Below are 13,593 nucleotides of genomic sequence, written 5' to 3'. Positions count from 1 at the left end.
GGAATTAATAACTACAATTGAATATTTTGACAGTAATAGCAATTGAAAATGGTAAGCTTATATTTCTTTAAGAATTATATAATGTTTGAGTGTTGAATGTAGAATAAGCTATGCACTAGACAATAAATATTTTTGTATGTATTTATCTTTTTAAAAAAAAATTATATATATAAAAAAAACCCAAATATATAACTCTTACCATAAATTAATTTGGCTTTCTTCATATGAAAAAAAAAAACTTATTTTAAGCTTTTAAAATTAAAAAAAATATATTAATAGGTTTTACATAAAAAATATTTCACAAGCTTATTTCTCTATAATATGATATGATATATATAGTTATATTTTATAAAATAAGCTATGTATGAATATAGGATATAATAAAAAAAAATCATCATTATACTTTTTAGATTTCATTTTTTTATTGTAAGTGATTAAATATTTTATATATATTAGATAAACTTGAAAAAAAAATTAATTTATTAATAAATTATTTTCCAGTTCATTTTCCATAACACAACCAAACACTGGAAAATGTTTTCCAGTTCATTTTCCATAACACTACCAAACAACGGAAAATACTTTCCCGGAATTCACTTTCCAGGAAACCACTTTCCCCGAAATTCACTTTCCAAAAGGAAACCACTTTACTGCAAACAAACGGAGCCTTATACAAATTGACTTGAGAAGCCAAAATATTGACCCGATATATTCTTATAAAAATATCTATAAAAATTAACCCAAAATTAATTTAGAATGTTGATTGAGAAATCAAACTGAGAAGGAATAGTTAGATTTCAATTAACTCCTTTGAGATAAATTAATTCCAAATAAAACCAAATAGAATTCATCTATTTAATTCCTTTGATTCAACTCGTTTCAATTAATTCTTTTTTAATATAAATTAAATGTTTCCAGCCTCATTCACTACCCGAGGCATAAAATATTAATAGTCAACATATAAGGACCATTTCTCTTGAGTTTTTATCTTCAAAGTAGCATAATAAAAATAAAATATTAAAAAAATAAGATATGGATACCCAAAACTTCTTAAAAATATAGAAATACAGAGGGGCAGTTTTAGTAATTTTTTTAAAAGCTATTTTAAATTTAAAAAATAAATAAATTCTACTTATTATCTCTTATGCTAACTAATTAAAAGTGAATCTTGTTTTGAAAGCACATGTTTTATGTGTTATTTTGAAAGAAAAAAAAAAAAACTCCACTTTTCTTACGACGAAATAAAGGAAATTCCCTTCCATCGTGAGAAAATCTATTTGGATGTAAGAGAGAACGATTGAAGCACTAGGTTCCCCCCAACCAAACTTTTAATTTTAAAACGACCCCTTACCTTTCCACCAATCACTTTCTCACCCCTCTCCCCTCTCCCCTCCTCCCCAAACCAAAGCCATGTCATGGCTGGCTCGCTCTATCGCTACATCCCTTAGACTCGACGATGAAGACGACCATTCTGAAAACGATGTCGCATCTAAAACTCCTAACAACTCCTCACCAGTAGAGCGTAATGAAGAAGAAAGACGAAGAGAAAATGGAATCAACAACGAAGTGCAAGTGCAGGAATCAGAGGTCGAAGAAGAAGAAGAAGAGCGTAGAGGCGTTAAGGAGGATCTTACAGAATTGAAGCAAACCCTAACGCGTCAACTTTGGGGTGTTGCCTCTTTTCTCGCGCCTCCACCGGATCAGTCAGTCTCTAATTTGGACCAATCACAGCCCTCCGATCGATCCGCATCATCTTGCGAGGAAAGAGAGCCGTCTGATTCGAGGACCGGGCACGATTTTTCCGAGATCGGAGGAAGGTTTAGGAACATGTCGAAAATGGCGTCCAATTATTTTCCGTTTGGATCGGAGGAAAATGGGAGAGAAAATCTTGGAGGAGAGAATTTGGAGGAATTGGAGACGGAGGACTTTGGAGGCGAGGACGGTGATGATGACGATTGGGAGCTAGAAGGAGCGGTAGGGATTACCGATGAGGTTTTGGCATTTGCGAGGAATATCGCTATGCATCCAGAAACTTGGTTGGATTTTCCTCTTGATGAAGAAGAGGACTTAGATGGTGGGTTTCAGTGTTTTTTTATTTCATTTATTTTATTTTATTTGCTTTGTGTTTTTGTGATTAATTATTGGAGCATTACTAGTTGTTAATTGGATTATATATCTCTCTTTGCATAATGCTATACTCTTGTGCTAAATGTGCTGCAAATGGTGATGCCCTATGGACTTAGATTGAGTTCTCATTAGAGGTGGCATTGCTCATGTATTATTGCCTCAGTAAGAAGTTGGTTCTTGGCAGTAAGAGAGGGTTCTAATTGAAAGTTCGGGCATGGAACAGATGAGTTATATCTTTTTGTGTGGATTCGATTCGTGTACGAAAACAAGTAATGGAATTTGTTTGGTAAGTGGAGTATTAGCTAACTAATGGGCTTGGTTGTGTGTTCAATTCTGCCGTATGGAACTTCGAAGCATGCAGTGCTTGGTTGTCATCTTATTTAGCATTATCTGTAATTTGAACTGTATGTGGAAAATTTGTTAATAAATGGGTCTGGTTGTGTATTTGATTGTGCTGTATGGAATGTCGAAGCAAGCAGTGCTTTGTTGTCATCTTTTTTAACATTGTCTGTAATTTGAATCATATCAAAACATTGCACGACTCAGAATTAGTGGTTCTGTAGTAAGAATTCTGCTGTTCGAATATGATCACGTACATTGAATATGTGGTTCAATTGCCTCAAATTCATTTAGAATGGTTTTTCACATGTTTCAATCATAACTTGGTGGCTAAGTTCCATCTTGTCACTTTATGTGTGCTTAATTGTTACTTTTGATGTGTTTATACTTGATTTATATTTATTTAGTGATAGTCTGCTTGATCTCTGCTTATGTGATTTATGCTACATGCACATCTATAATATAGTCTTCTTTTTTCACCTTGTTTTAGATTTTGACTTGTCTGATACTCAACGAAAGCATGCTTTGGCTATTGAACGATTTGCTCCCAGACTAGCTGCTCTCAGAATTGAACTTTGCCCTTGCCATATGACTGAGAGTTACTTCTGGAAAGTTTACTTTGTTCTTCTGCATTCTAGACTCCACAAGCATGATGCAGAAATTTTGTCCACAGCTCAGGTAATATTTTTTTAGTCCGGTTAAGTTTCTAATTCCTTATGAACTCAAGTCATCACTTTAGTTTTGGTTGAAAATTTGTAACATAGGTTACAAATTTCCACTATTCAATCAAATTAATTGAAAACTTCTCAACTTAAATATTTCTCGACTCCTCCATATGTAGGATCAATATGACTTCATACTTGTTGACCTTGTGAAACTTTTTTTCCCTATTGCATGCACATCCTTTATCAATGAATAAGATCAGACCTCCAATCTAGTTGCTTCTATTGAAAATAAAATAAAAATTAATATTTCTTCCAATTTTTTTCTCATGTTCTTACGAGAGAATTTGACAAAATGATCATCGATTTATGTTTTCATGGTTTTACTTATTGCATAATAGAAATCTGTTGAATATCAGTGTTTAGAAATGCAATCCTTGTATATTTTGCTCCAGTGTATCTTCAATGTTACTTCTTCATCTACGAGCATGTCAAATAAGATCAATCATTGAGTCTCCATTGGGTGGTATAAATTTGGTGCACTGAAGCTTCAATCTAGTGAAATGTATGAATACATTAATAAACACATCGGTGATACTTGTGAGCTGTGATTGTTTCTTCCAAGTATAGCTGGGTGGAGTCTTGGGAACACTTTCGAAGTAAATTGTTATCTTCTGTTGTATGCTGGTGCAACATTTTGAGATGATTAGGTATGCTGGCAGTTGTATCCAGTATATGTATAGATATGTATTTGAAGGGGACAGGGAATTTATGAAGTACAGCGAGAGAAAAAACGTATGACCTTGCTCCTTAAGGGAAAGGTAAGAGGAAGATTATGTTATTATTTTTGGCAAATTAATAGTGCATTTCATATCAAGTTCTCAGGATTTATTGGTTTTATTGGTAATTGGTTAAATTTTTGGTCTTGCAAATGACACGGGGAAGATCAACCTGGATAGGTTGCCATATGCTGCAATAGCTTTTTAATAAAAGGGAATGTTTTCGTTGTGCAGCTGTGGAGAAATGTTGCTGCATTTTTATTTAATGATTGATGTTATTCTATGGGCATTAGGCATTAGCATAGTTGTCCTGAGATATTTGAAATCCACAAGCTCTGTAGTTACAAGCATACACCCACTACTTGCAGGTAATGGAAGCTAGAGCAATGTGGATGCAGGAGCTGCATAAGCAAACCAAGCCAGATCCTGACTGGTTTGGAATTGCTCGTGTAAAAGATGGTGATAATGCTCTGCATGAAGATTTTGAGCATGCCAGGACATTTGATTTTGCACAGACCACTATCATGACAACAGATTATGAGACTGTGAAGCACCCAATTGTGAGTACGGAGATGCACTTTGTTGATAAGTCTGCTATTGAAGAGAAAACAGTGATAAAAACTGAGGATAAGGATGTGCAGCTGATTGGTTCATCTTTGAGAACAGTGGTTCCAAACTACGAAGAGGACGAGGATGACTGGCTAAATGAGGAAGATTCTGACTTGGGTGGTTACAAGACCATAATTCCTGTGGGGAATGAAGAAGACATCTCTTTTAGCGATCTTGAAGATGATGCCAGCAGCAGCATACCAGTAAAATCTAAGAGAGTTTCAGAAGGTACTGATACTAAAACAACATAAAACTATTTCATGCTTCAGCTTGGCGTAAGCTTTGCTGATTGGGTTCTAGATGAAACTGTGAAGTCATCTGGTATGAACACCGGGGCTGAGAACGTGGACAACTCACTGCATATATGTGAACCATATAGGGGAGGGGGGTGGGAGGGCTTCTATGATGCTTCTTGTTTGGTGCTCTTTCTGTACATGATGGTTGTTTGAATCGGTTTTTATAGAGAGAAATGATTTGTTGATTGATTTTGAGATGATTGTAAACATATCGTTTTATAAACTAAAAATGACTCAGCAATGGAAAAGAATGCTTCTTGTTGATGAAATCTGCCCATTCCCCCCTTCCTTTTCCGATGTAATATAAACAGTTCGAGCTGTAATTTTAAATGACTTAAAACACGCACGCACGCACACTCGGAGAGACTTCATCCTTCCGCCTGCATTCTGATCTAATATGAAATCAAATTATGGTTTAATTGTTCTTTAATGTCAATCGTTTACCAAGGCAATGCTACAACAAAAAAACCAAAAACATAAGAGTTGGTGGTTAGCACTTTCGAACGTTTTTGAAATTTAATCGAAGAATTTGCAATGTGTTGTTAAATTCCTGTTGATTTCTTTTTCGCAACAAGGAAGAAGGTTGAATATGAGATATCCTAGAAATGGAAGAAGGTGACCTAGAAATGGAAGAAGGTTGAATACATCACTTCTCAGACTACGAGTTAATTGACAGAGTTCCTCATATTCATAAAAGTATATGCTATACCCGAATAAATAAATGTGGAAAAATTTACAAATTCAATATAAATATCAACAGAAACTCTAAAGTGCGTAGGAATTTCAATGCAGCAAGAGTGAAAAAAAATTTAAGTCTAGGGGGCAGGGTGATTTCATCTGTTTCATTAGTATATTGGTCATTGAAATATTATTCGGGAATGATGGTGTCTTTTCTAATTTTTTAAATATAAATATGTTTTTATCATTATGAATCAATAAAATATCGAGTTGTTGACTGAGTATTTTCTTAATTTTTATTTAGTTTTTTAACAATAAAAATACTTCTTTGCTATTAGAATAAAAAAAATATTGAGCTGCTGGACAATGGTTGTTTTGGTTTTTCCATTATTTATGTACATTGGAAGTATGTAATTTTTGAAATTACCAGGTTCATTGGGGGTGTTGGTATTTTCACATTATCTTTTAAATATTTAAATCACAAAAGCTGATAGTGTGTGCAATACGCGCTAACACTTGTGTGTCATCTACATTTTTTAGGCGGCATTTTCACACTATTTTTTTAATAATTAAATCACAAAAGCTGCTAACACAAGTGCAATACGTGCTAACAAGTGTGTGTCGTCTATACCTTTTAGGCAACATATGTGACGCCACTCGATGGCCAAATATAGTCTTTCGTCGTCTCTCTGAATGCGCCACCATATCTTCTTCCACATGATTTAACACGTGACGATGTATGGTGATCGAATTATCGCTGGTGGTCGTATGTTTTTTTCCCCCTTCTTTTCTTTCTCTCAATTGGTCAAATACACAATTGTCCTCTTTATTTTTTGTTTTCAATTTTGGTCTCATTCTTTTAATTTATCATTTCATTATTATTTTTTTTATAAAGTTTTTTTTTTCAATTTAGTCCTTTAATTACGATTTCTCATTTTTTTTTTTCAGTCCTCATTCTTTTAAGCTCTTATTCCTTTTATAGAAGTTTTTGTTTTTCAATTTAGTCCTTCAATTACATTTTCTTATATTTTTGTTTTCATTTCGATCCTTATTTTTTTATTTTAATTTTTTTCCCTGACCCTTTTGTTAAAGTTTTTTTTACTTTTAATTTCATCTTTCAATCAAAGTTTTTGTTGTGTTTTTTTTTTTTTCCAGTTTAACTCTCATTCTTTTGATTTGTTTTTCCTTTTGTTAAAACTATTTTTCAATTCAATTCAACCTTCAATTGAAAATTCTTATTCGCCCTCTAATTAATGGGTTTTTTTTTATTATTTTTTTTTTATTTTGGATCCTTTTGTGCAGTTGAATTTTTTTTTTATTTCATCTTTCAATATTTGATCATTTGTTGGGAAATCGACTTTGCATGATCTTTGCATGGCCTAGGTCACGGTCTTTGAATATATATTTTGAATTGCTTTGTTTGTGTTTGATTTCCCAGGCTATTATTCTAATTCTTTTATATATTTTTTCTTGTTTTGAACAAATTAGCTTTAATTTTTTAAAATAAAAATATTTATTTTAAAATTAATATTGTTGATGTGTTTGGCCTTGCATAATATATTTTTTTATGACGTAGGTTTATTTAGTTAGTTTCATTTGCATTTATCTTTTAGGTCATGAGTTTTTTAAGGTGTGGACTTATCTTTTATCAATTTAAATGAAACAAGTTCAATAAACATAATTGAATTAATGTCTTGTGTTGTTAAATATCTTGGTCTACATTCATCTTTTAATCTTTTAATTTCTCTTTTGATTATTGTTAATGATTTTTTTTTAATTTTTTTTTGATAAGAAAATGATGAATCAATTTTTTTAAAAATGTCTGAACCAATATCATTTTAATAAAAAAAAATAATCAATCCAAAATAAAATCCTACTCAAACAAGATTTTATAACTCACTAATTGCGTATCCGGTAATGTAACACAAAATATTTTTTTTGTTTAAAAATATTTAAAAATATATATATTATTAATTTTCAACATAAACACATTAAAATTATTGAAAAAAACTAAAAAAATATCAATTTCTTTCAATGCTAAAAATTTCTAAAAAAACATTCAAGAACAAAAACTATCTCTCTCACTTAAAATTGTGTTTTATAAAACATTTATCAAACACAAACGGTACAGGAAAGACAAAGGAGTTGGTAGTTGGGAGTATAAATCCTATTGATAACACATCAACAACAACAACGGTGTGATGATGGCTTCATAATAATAAATTTGCCGTGGAAATCGTCCAAAGTCAACAGTCCAAACCCAATACTTTTTCTCTATTTTATTTTCATTAATCTTGCCAACGCGATTGATTCCATTTGATAGCCTGATGCACCATAGGATCTGACAGCGTGGCAAATCATTTCTTTAACCCGAAACTTGTTCATCAATAATCTAAACATAAGCACCTCCCACGACTCCACAAAAGAAAAGGAATAAAAAAATCCTCAACAGATTCAAAGTCTACCCTAACCAGCCAATCAGCTCCCATTACACATCGACTCCCTTTTTGTCTGTTCTGTTGCCACACTTGCCCTCTCTCTTCCCTCACCCGTGTAATCAAATCCAGGTTCCTCGGAACACGTTAGTGTGATGAGATATAATTAAAATTATGTTTTAATTTAATTATAATTTTAAAATTATTTGGTTTTGCATTACTTTCATTTAAAACTTTTTCTTGAAATATTTATCGTCACAAAACTATAATTTATAGTTTTTCAAGAACTTATTATTTAAACTATTATCATAATATTAAATATATATTTTTATTTTTTTAGTTTTGTTAAATTTATTTTGCTTCACAAGTTCATTCAAGAAATACATAATTCAAATTAAATCTTGGTTAAATTTTTAATTAAATATAATAAAATATTGATTTGTAAACTACAAATAATTTGATTAAGTTTTTAATAACTAGTAAACCAAATAAAACTTTTTTAAATTTATACAGGTCAAGTCAATATCTAGAAAAAATAAAAATAAAATAATATTGTTTTAATAAAAATATAAAAAATATATCAAAAATAAAATTTTAAAAATAAAAAAATATTATTTTAATATATACTTTAAAAAATAATTATTAGCGTAACTATAAAGAACTCCTTTATTAATTTCTTGCAGCTGTCTCAATTTCTTATGTGCAACTAACTTCATCCATTTTCGTACGGTTTTATTTACTCATCTTTTACTGATTCAACTACCAATGGCAAAATATCTGCAACAACGCTTAAAAGCATTAATAAGAGACCAAAACAAACCCTAGATTCCTCGGTTATATAAACTACCATCTCGGTCTGTATCTTTGGGCTCATTATCCTCTCCCCTGTTTCACAATTCAAGCCCTCGGGTTCCCTCTGCGGAAGCGATGGATCTTGAATTGGTGAAAAGTGGTTTCCACTTTTCTAGGAGGAAAAAAAAATTGTTAATTCTGCTAGCAGTTTTTGGTGTATCTGGCTATGGGTTTTACAGGTTGTATAATTTGCCTGCTGTGGTAAGGAAAAAGAGGAGATTTATGAAACTAATGGGGGCTTTGATTTCTATTGCCGAAATGGTTTCTGATTCCACGGAGACCATTAGTATTGTCTCCAAGGATTTGAAGGAGTTTTTGCAATCTGATTCGGATAAAATCCCTAATAGTTTAAAGCAAATTTCCAAGATTGCGAAATCGGATGAGTTTTCTGAGTCTTTGATGAGAGTTACTCAGGCTTTGACCATTGGAGTTTTGCGAGGGTATAATTTGGAGTCTGAAGATGGTAACACAGTAGGGTTAGGTTCTGGGAATTTGAATTTTTCTGATAAGGTGATGGAGAGGTTGTTTTCCAATGAAGGAGCTGGGTTTGTTTCTGTTGTGGTTGGTAGTTTTGCGAGGAATTTGGTTTTGGGGTTTTATTCGAGTGGTGGGGGTCAAATGGGGTCGAGTTTGTCGGATGTGCCTGGATGGGTTGGTGTGGTTTGTGATGATCGGTTTCGGGAGCTCATTGCTGATTGCATACAGAAGTTTGTGAGCTCGGCGGTTGCTGTTTATCTGGATAAGACGTTGAAGATCAATTCTTATGATGAACTTTTCGCTGGCTTGACAAATCCAAAGCATCAAAACAATGTGAAGGACGTTTTGATTTCTCTCTGTAATGGTGCTGTGGAAACGCTTGTGAAAACATCTCACCAAGTGTTGACCACAAGTTCGAGTGAAAAATCGGGTTCCACCTGTTCAATTGTCGAACAGGGTGAAGTACTGAGTGCGACAAAAGATGAGTTTCTCAATCGAGAAGCATGTATTAAAGATGGAAACTTTTTTGACGGGGTTCGAAGTGATGGATGGGTTGGAAAGGTTTCATCTACTTTGTCAGTGCCAAGTAATAGGAAATTTGTGTTTGATGTGACTGGGAGGGTGACGTTTGAAACGATAAGGTGTATTGTGGAATTCATGCTATGGAAGATGTCAGATGGGGTGAAGAGAAGTCTCAATGTGGTTCAGGAAGAGATAGTAGACAGGGGACTCGAAGTAGTCAGATATGTTGGGGCTAAGTCCTCTATTATTGTTACTGTATGCCTTGCCTTGTATTTACATGTTCTGGGTGGCACTAGGGTTCTCTTACCTGCTTAAACTGACAGGGCTCTTCCTCCCCTCATGAAGTAGCTCTTCTTGTGGAAATAGAGTGGTCTTGTATGTATATCTTTGTACCTGTTGGTTAAAATGTTATTAAAGTGAGCATACTCATTGTGATGGTGATTTTAGCCTCAATTCTTTGCACTCTTCTATTAAATTTGATAGCTTCTTATAATGGAATTGCCCTTCTTTTTTGAAAAAAAAAAGGATCAATAAAAAGAAATCAGATTTGATGCATCAAATTACAATCATACTTTCTGACACTTGAACATTCACCTTCAATGTGCCTGGTTTTATGTTGATACATGGAAGCCACAGTTCCATGCATTTTGTTTACATAGTCTATGCAAACTATGCTAATTCCTTGACCATTGCTGTGAAGAAAATAGAATAAATTTCTTAACGTGAAGAGAGTGAGAGATGGGGTGTTAGGAACTGCTAAAAAGCCTTTACTTTCTCCCCTTCATACTATACCAATAGAGTTACAGCAAGTTACCTGTGTTAAATAAGATCAAGCATGCTGAGATGAACTTGGTGGCTGGATCATTTCCCGAGGATAGAAGTAGTGAGTGATCTGTTGATTTCCTGTGGTTAGGAAGTTACTGCAACAGAGAAGTTCAGGTATGTATGTTCATCTTCTGTTCTGCTGTGTATTCGGACTTGCAGTTTTTTTTCTGCGTCCCCAATGGAGTATTTGTGTTTGTGTTTGTGTTTGTGTTTGATTAGTATCCTAGTATCCTGGGATAGAAGTAACAGATACAAAAAGGATATAAACATGTTTTGTTAGAGGAATATAAAATAAATTTGTATGCGGGATAATTTTAGAGTGAATTTATATATTTTTAAAACAAAAAAAATTGGGAGATAGGTTTTTTTTATCTCTACTATCTCTATCATTTTCATTTTGACACATTAACTAAACGCAATTTTAAGCTCGTCTATTTGTATTTCTTCTTGAAAGAAGCGCAAGTCTAAACTAATTTAGACTCCCTCTATTTCACTCTAGAGAAAAAAAAAAAAAGGCATTCATTCCGGGCAGAGAATTACCCTCGAATGGGTGATTTTACTACCTTTTACCCCTCCATTGATCCTGAGTTTTAGTGGAATAGTCCTGATGGGTTCAAACGGGTAGTTATTGATGCTATTTGCTACCCCATTAACACAGTCGAGAGAAGGTAATTAAGTGATTCTTACAGCAATCCATTATATTCTGCTAATGCAGATTTTGTTATTGTTACTGGTTGACGCTGTCAGACATCTACAAGAAAAGTAGAAGTTCAAACATAGCTGCTGGTGTTATTTTAAGCTGCACTTGAAAGTGATAATTGAAGCTGATTGGAACACCTGTAAGTTCTGCTGAAACTTTACTTCCGTGTTTTACACCCTGCTTTCAACTTTTGCTACAAATAGATATGGATTGTGGAAAGAGTGTTCTCTACTACAAAAGATAATGTGATCGCGCTGACCTGATAGGAATTAGCATTGCAAGCTGTGTGAATTCTGGAATAAGTGCAAATCATTTGCGAGCACTTGTTGCTTTCATTGGCCCGAGAACACCCAAAACCTGTGCTAAAAGAGCCTGCTTACCTTTCTTCTAAAGAAGAAAGTGGTCATTGCTCTCTCATAATATTCTATGAAGCTTCCTTTATCATATCTAAAAAACACGAAAGACTCAAGACTCTCTGTATGCTTTGGAATTGTGGGATTGGAAATTGAAGGCACCACAGTCGTTTATATGGACACAGGTCGATACATGGGTTAGGCGGTCAGCCCAAGCTATATATTTTTTTTCCAAGAATCCTTGGAAGACATCGTTTTTAAAGGTGTTTTCTTCTTCTTGTTTTTTTTTTTAAAAACATTGTTTTGATAAAAAAAAAAAAACTTATTCAAAGCAAAATCTAACCTAGGCTAGGCTTTATGCCAGTGAATCATCGAGTTGATAGTCGAGTTAGGTTTTAAAACTTGTTTAGGACATATTTGCTTGGAATTTTCCAACACATAGGGGTGACACAAGTCTTACCGAAACAATTTATGTTTTTATCTGCTTTCCCAAACATGTAATCGTCATGAAACTTTAATTCTCAGCAGCCATTAGCCCTTTTCCAACCACAGATCGGTAGTAGCAAGAAATTACACATAGATTGCACACTGTGATGCTAAAATATAGCTTTGATTTATATACTTGTTCTGATTCTGGTAATGAATTAATTCCTCGTAACAGAGTTGATCACAGAGAAAAGTAAACACAATGAAGTAAAATTTTGAGACTGTAATACAAATAGCAGGAAGTAGGATATATTTCTTAATATATCATCACCAGCAGATGTACTTCAACTTCCATCTTTATTGATTTTACAATTACACTATAGCTTGCTCATGGATTATGCTTCTGTGTGTAGATATAATCCACTTGAGCTGCGAGTGTCCTTCTCGCCAAGCATGCCTCTACCCCTAGTCCTTCACAGCTCTCAACAACCGCAGCCTCATCTGCCATGACATCCTACGTATCACATTAAAAACAAGTGTCCAAAATCACAACAAATTAAGAAACGTATAATTAGAGTCTATCAATACAAATAAAAATGGTGACTGACATGATGACTGAGAAACATAAAGACCAAGTTAGGTTTTCACCAGAGGTTCATCGGATAGGACTGGCACCGGCTGAGGACGAGCAGCACAAGTAAGCGTAAAGCTGAGGAGAAGGGCTATGGTGAAAAGGGCTGTAAGCTTAGACATCCTTTCGGCTGAAGGTTGCCCTCTGGGTTTCTTATATGGTGTAGAGCCGCGAGACAAGGGAAGGTTGATAGGAGGTGAATCATTATATAGATGGCAAGGAGATCAGGGCAAAGAAATATGTGAAAAGGTAATTAAGATCAAGGTAATTGGATTAGCAATATAATAACCAATTAGGTCATGAAACCTTGAGGGATTACACGGTTTATGATTATACCGTGACTGTGCTAGCCATGCAAGAAATGGAAAATGAATAACATGTGTACGAAGAATATTCAAGTTTTTATGCAAAAGTTTTGGTCCAAGTGTGTGCGTTGACGATTGGAAATTTTCCTATATTTTGGTGTTAATTTTTTAGAATTCAGTGAACTTTTTATACCTTTCGAGAAAATCACACTATTTCATTCATATGAAAAACAAAACAAAAAATAGGAAAGGAAAAAATCTTCTTTCTTTATTCCATTTAGTTCATTCAAATAGTTATTTTTATTCCTTTTTTTATGAAAATTTAATTATTAATAAAGTACAATAATTATATTTAGATTATGATTAATGGGTGTATTAAGGATAGGGTTAATGATTTTACATAATTTTTAATGTATACCAAATCATGATTGTTCAATTTGGATTTAATGATTTAGATTTAATAAATATGATAATCATGCAAAGATCCCATATCAAAAAATATATCTATTAAAACAATTTCTCTAAAAACTAAAAAGTATATTATTTTTCCAGATTTGGGTCGTATAGTTTTTTTTTT

General features: G+C 33.3%; 2 protein-coding genes and 1 non-coding gene across 3 annotated transcripts; 2 read left to right on the top strand and 1 right to left on the bottom strand.

Annotated features, from left to right (window-relative positions):
• The first annotated feature begins 1,239 nt into the window (after positions 1-1,239).
• Positions 1,240-5,081, top strand: LOC118036967 (uncharacterized). The gene is made up of 3 exons (XM_035042841.2): positions 1,240-2,074; positions 2,957-3,144; positions 4,276-5,081. Exons 1-3 carry the CDS (start codon positions 1,411-1,413, stop codon positions 4,765-4,767), a joined length of 1,344 nt encoding a protein of 447 aa, XP_034898732.1. The 5' UTR covers positions 1,240-1,410; the 3' UTR covers positions 4,768-5,081.
• Positions 5,082-8,648: 3,567 nt separating this feature from the next.
• On the top strand, positions 8,649-10,215 carry LOC118036977 (protein PHLOEM PROTEIN 2-LIKE A10). The gene has a single exon (XM_035042849.2). It carries the CDS (start codon positions 8,853-8,855, stop codon positions 10,089-10,091), a length of 1,239 nt encoding a protein of 412 aa, XP_034898740.1. The 5' UTR covers positions 8,649-8,852; the 3' UTR covers positions 10,092-10,215.
• Positions 10,216-12,362: 2,147 nt separating this feature from the next.
• Positions 12,363-13,189, bottom strand: LOC118036982 (uncharacterized). Its single transcript, XR_012167802.1, has 2 exons — positions 12,729-13,189; positions 12,363-12,594 (listed from the first exon to the last, which is right to left on the bottom strand). It is a non-coding gene; the product is annotated as an uncharacterized protein (transcript).
• Positions 13,190-13,593: the final 404 nt, after the last annotated feature.

This window comes from Populus alba, chromosome 14 (genome assembly GCF_005239225.2).
Source record: "Populus alba chromosome 14, ASM523922v2, whole genome shotgun sequence".
Taxonomy (NCBI): domain Eukaryota; kingdom Viridiplantae; phylum Streptophyta; class Magnoliopsida; order Malpighiales; family Salicaceae; genus Populus; species Populus alba.
Note: the sequence above shows the minus strand (reverse complement) of the source record. Positions and strands in the feature narration are given on the sequence as shown.

Excerpts from the sequence above, each read along its gene's own strand:
- LOC118036977 (XM_035042849.2), top strand. The coding sequence starts at position 8,853 with ATGGATCTTGAATTGGTGAAAAGTGGTTTCCACTTTTCTAGGAGGAAA.
- LOC118036967 (XM_035042841.2), top strand. The coding sequence starts at position 1,411 with ATGTCATGGCTGGCTCGCTCTATCGCTACATCCCTTAGACTCGACGAT. Across the intron at positions 2,075-2,956 it reads TGAAGAAGAGGACTTAGATG|ATTTTGACTTGTCTGATACT; the intron begins GTGGGTTTCAGT and ends ACCTTGTTTTAG. Across the intron at positions 3,145-4,275 it reads AAATTTTGTCCACAGCTCAG|GTAATGGAAGCTAGAGCAAT; the intron begins GTAATATTTTTT and ends CACTACTTGCAG.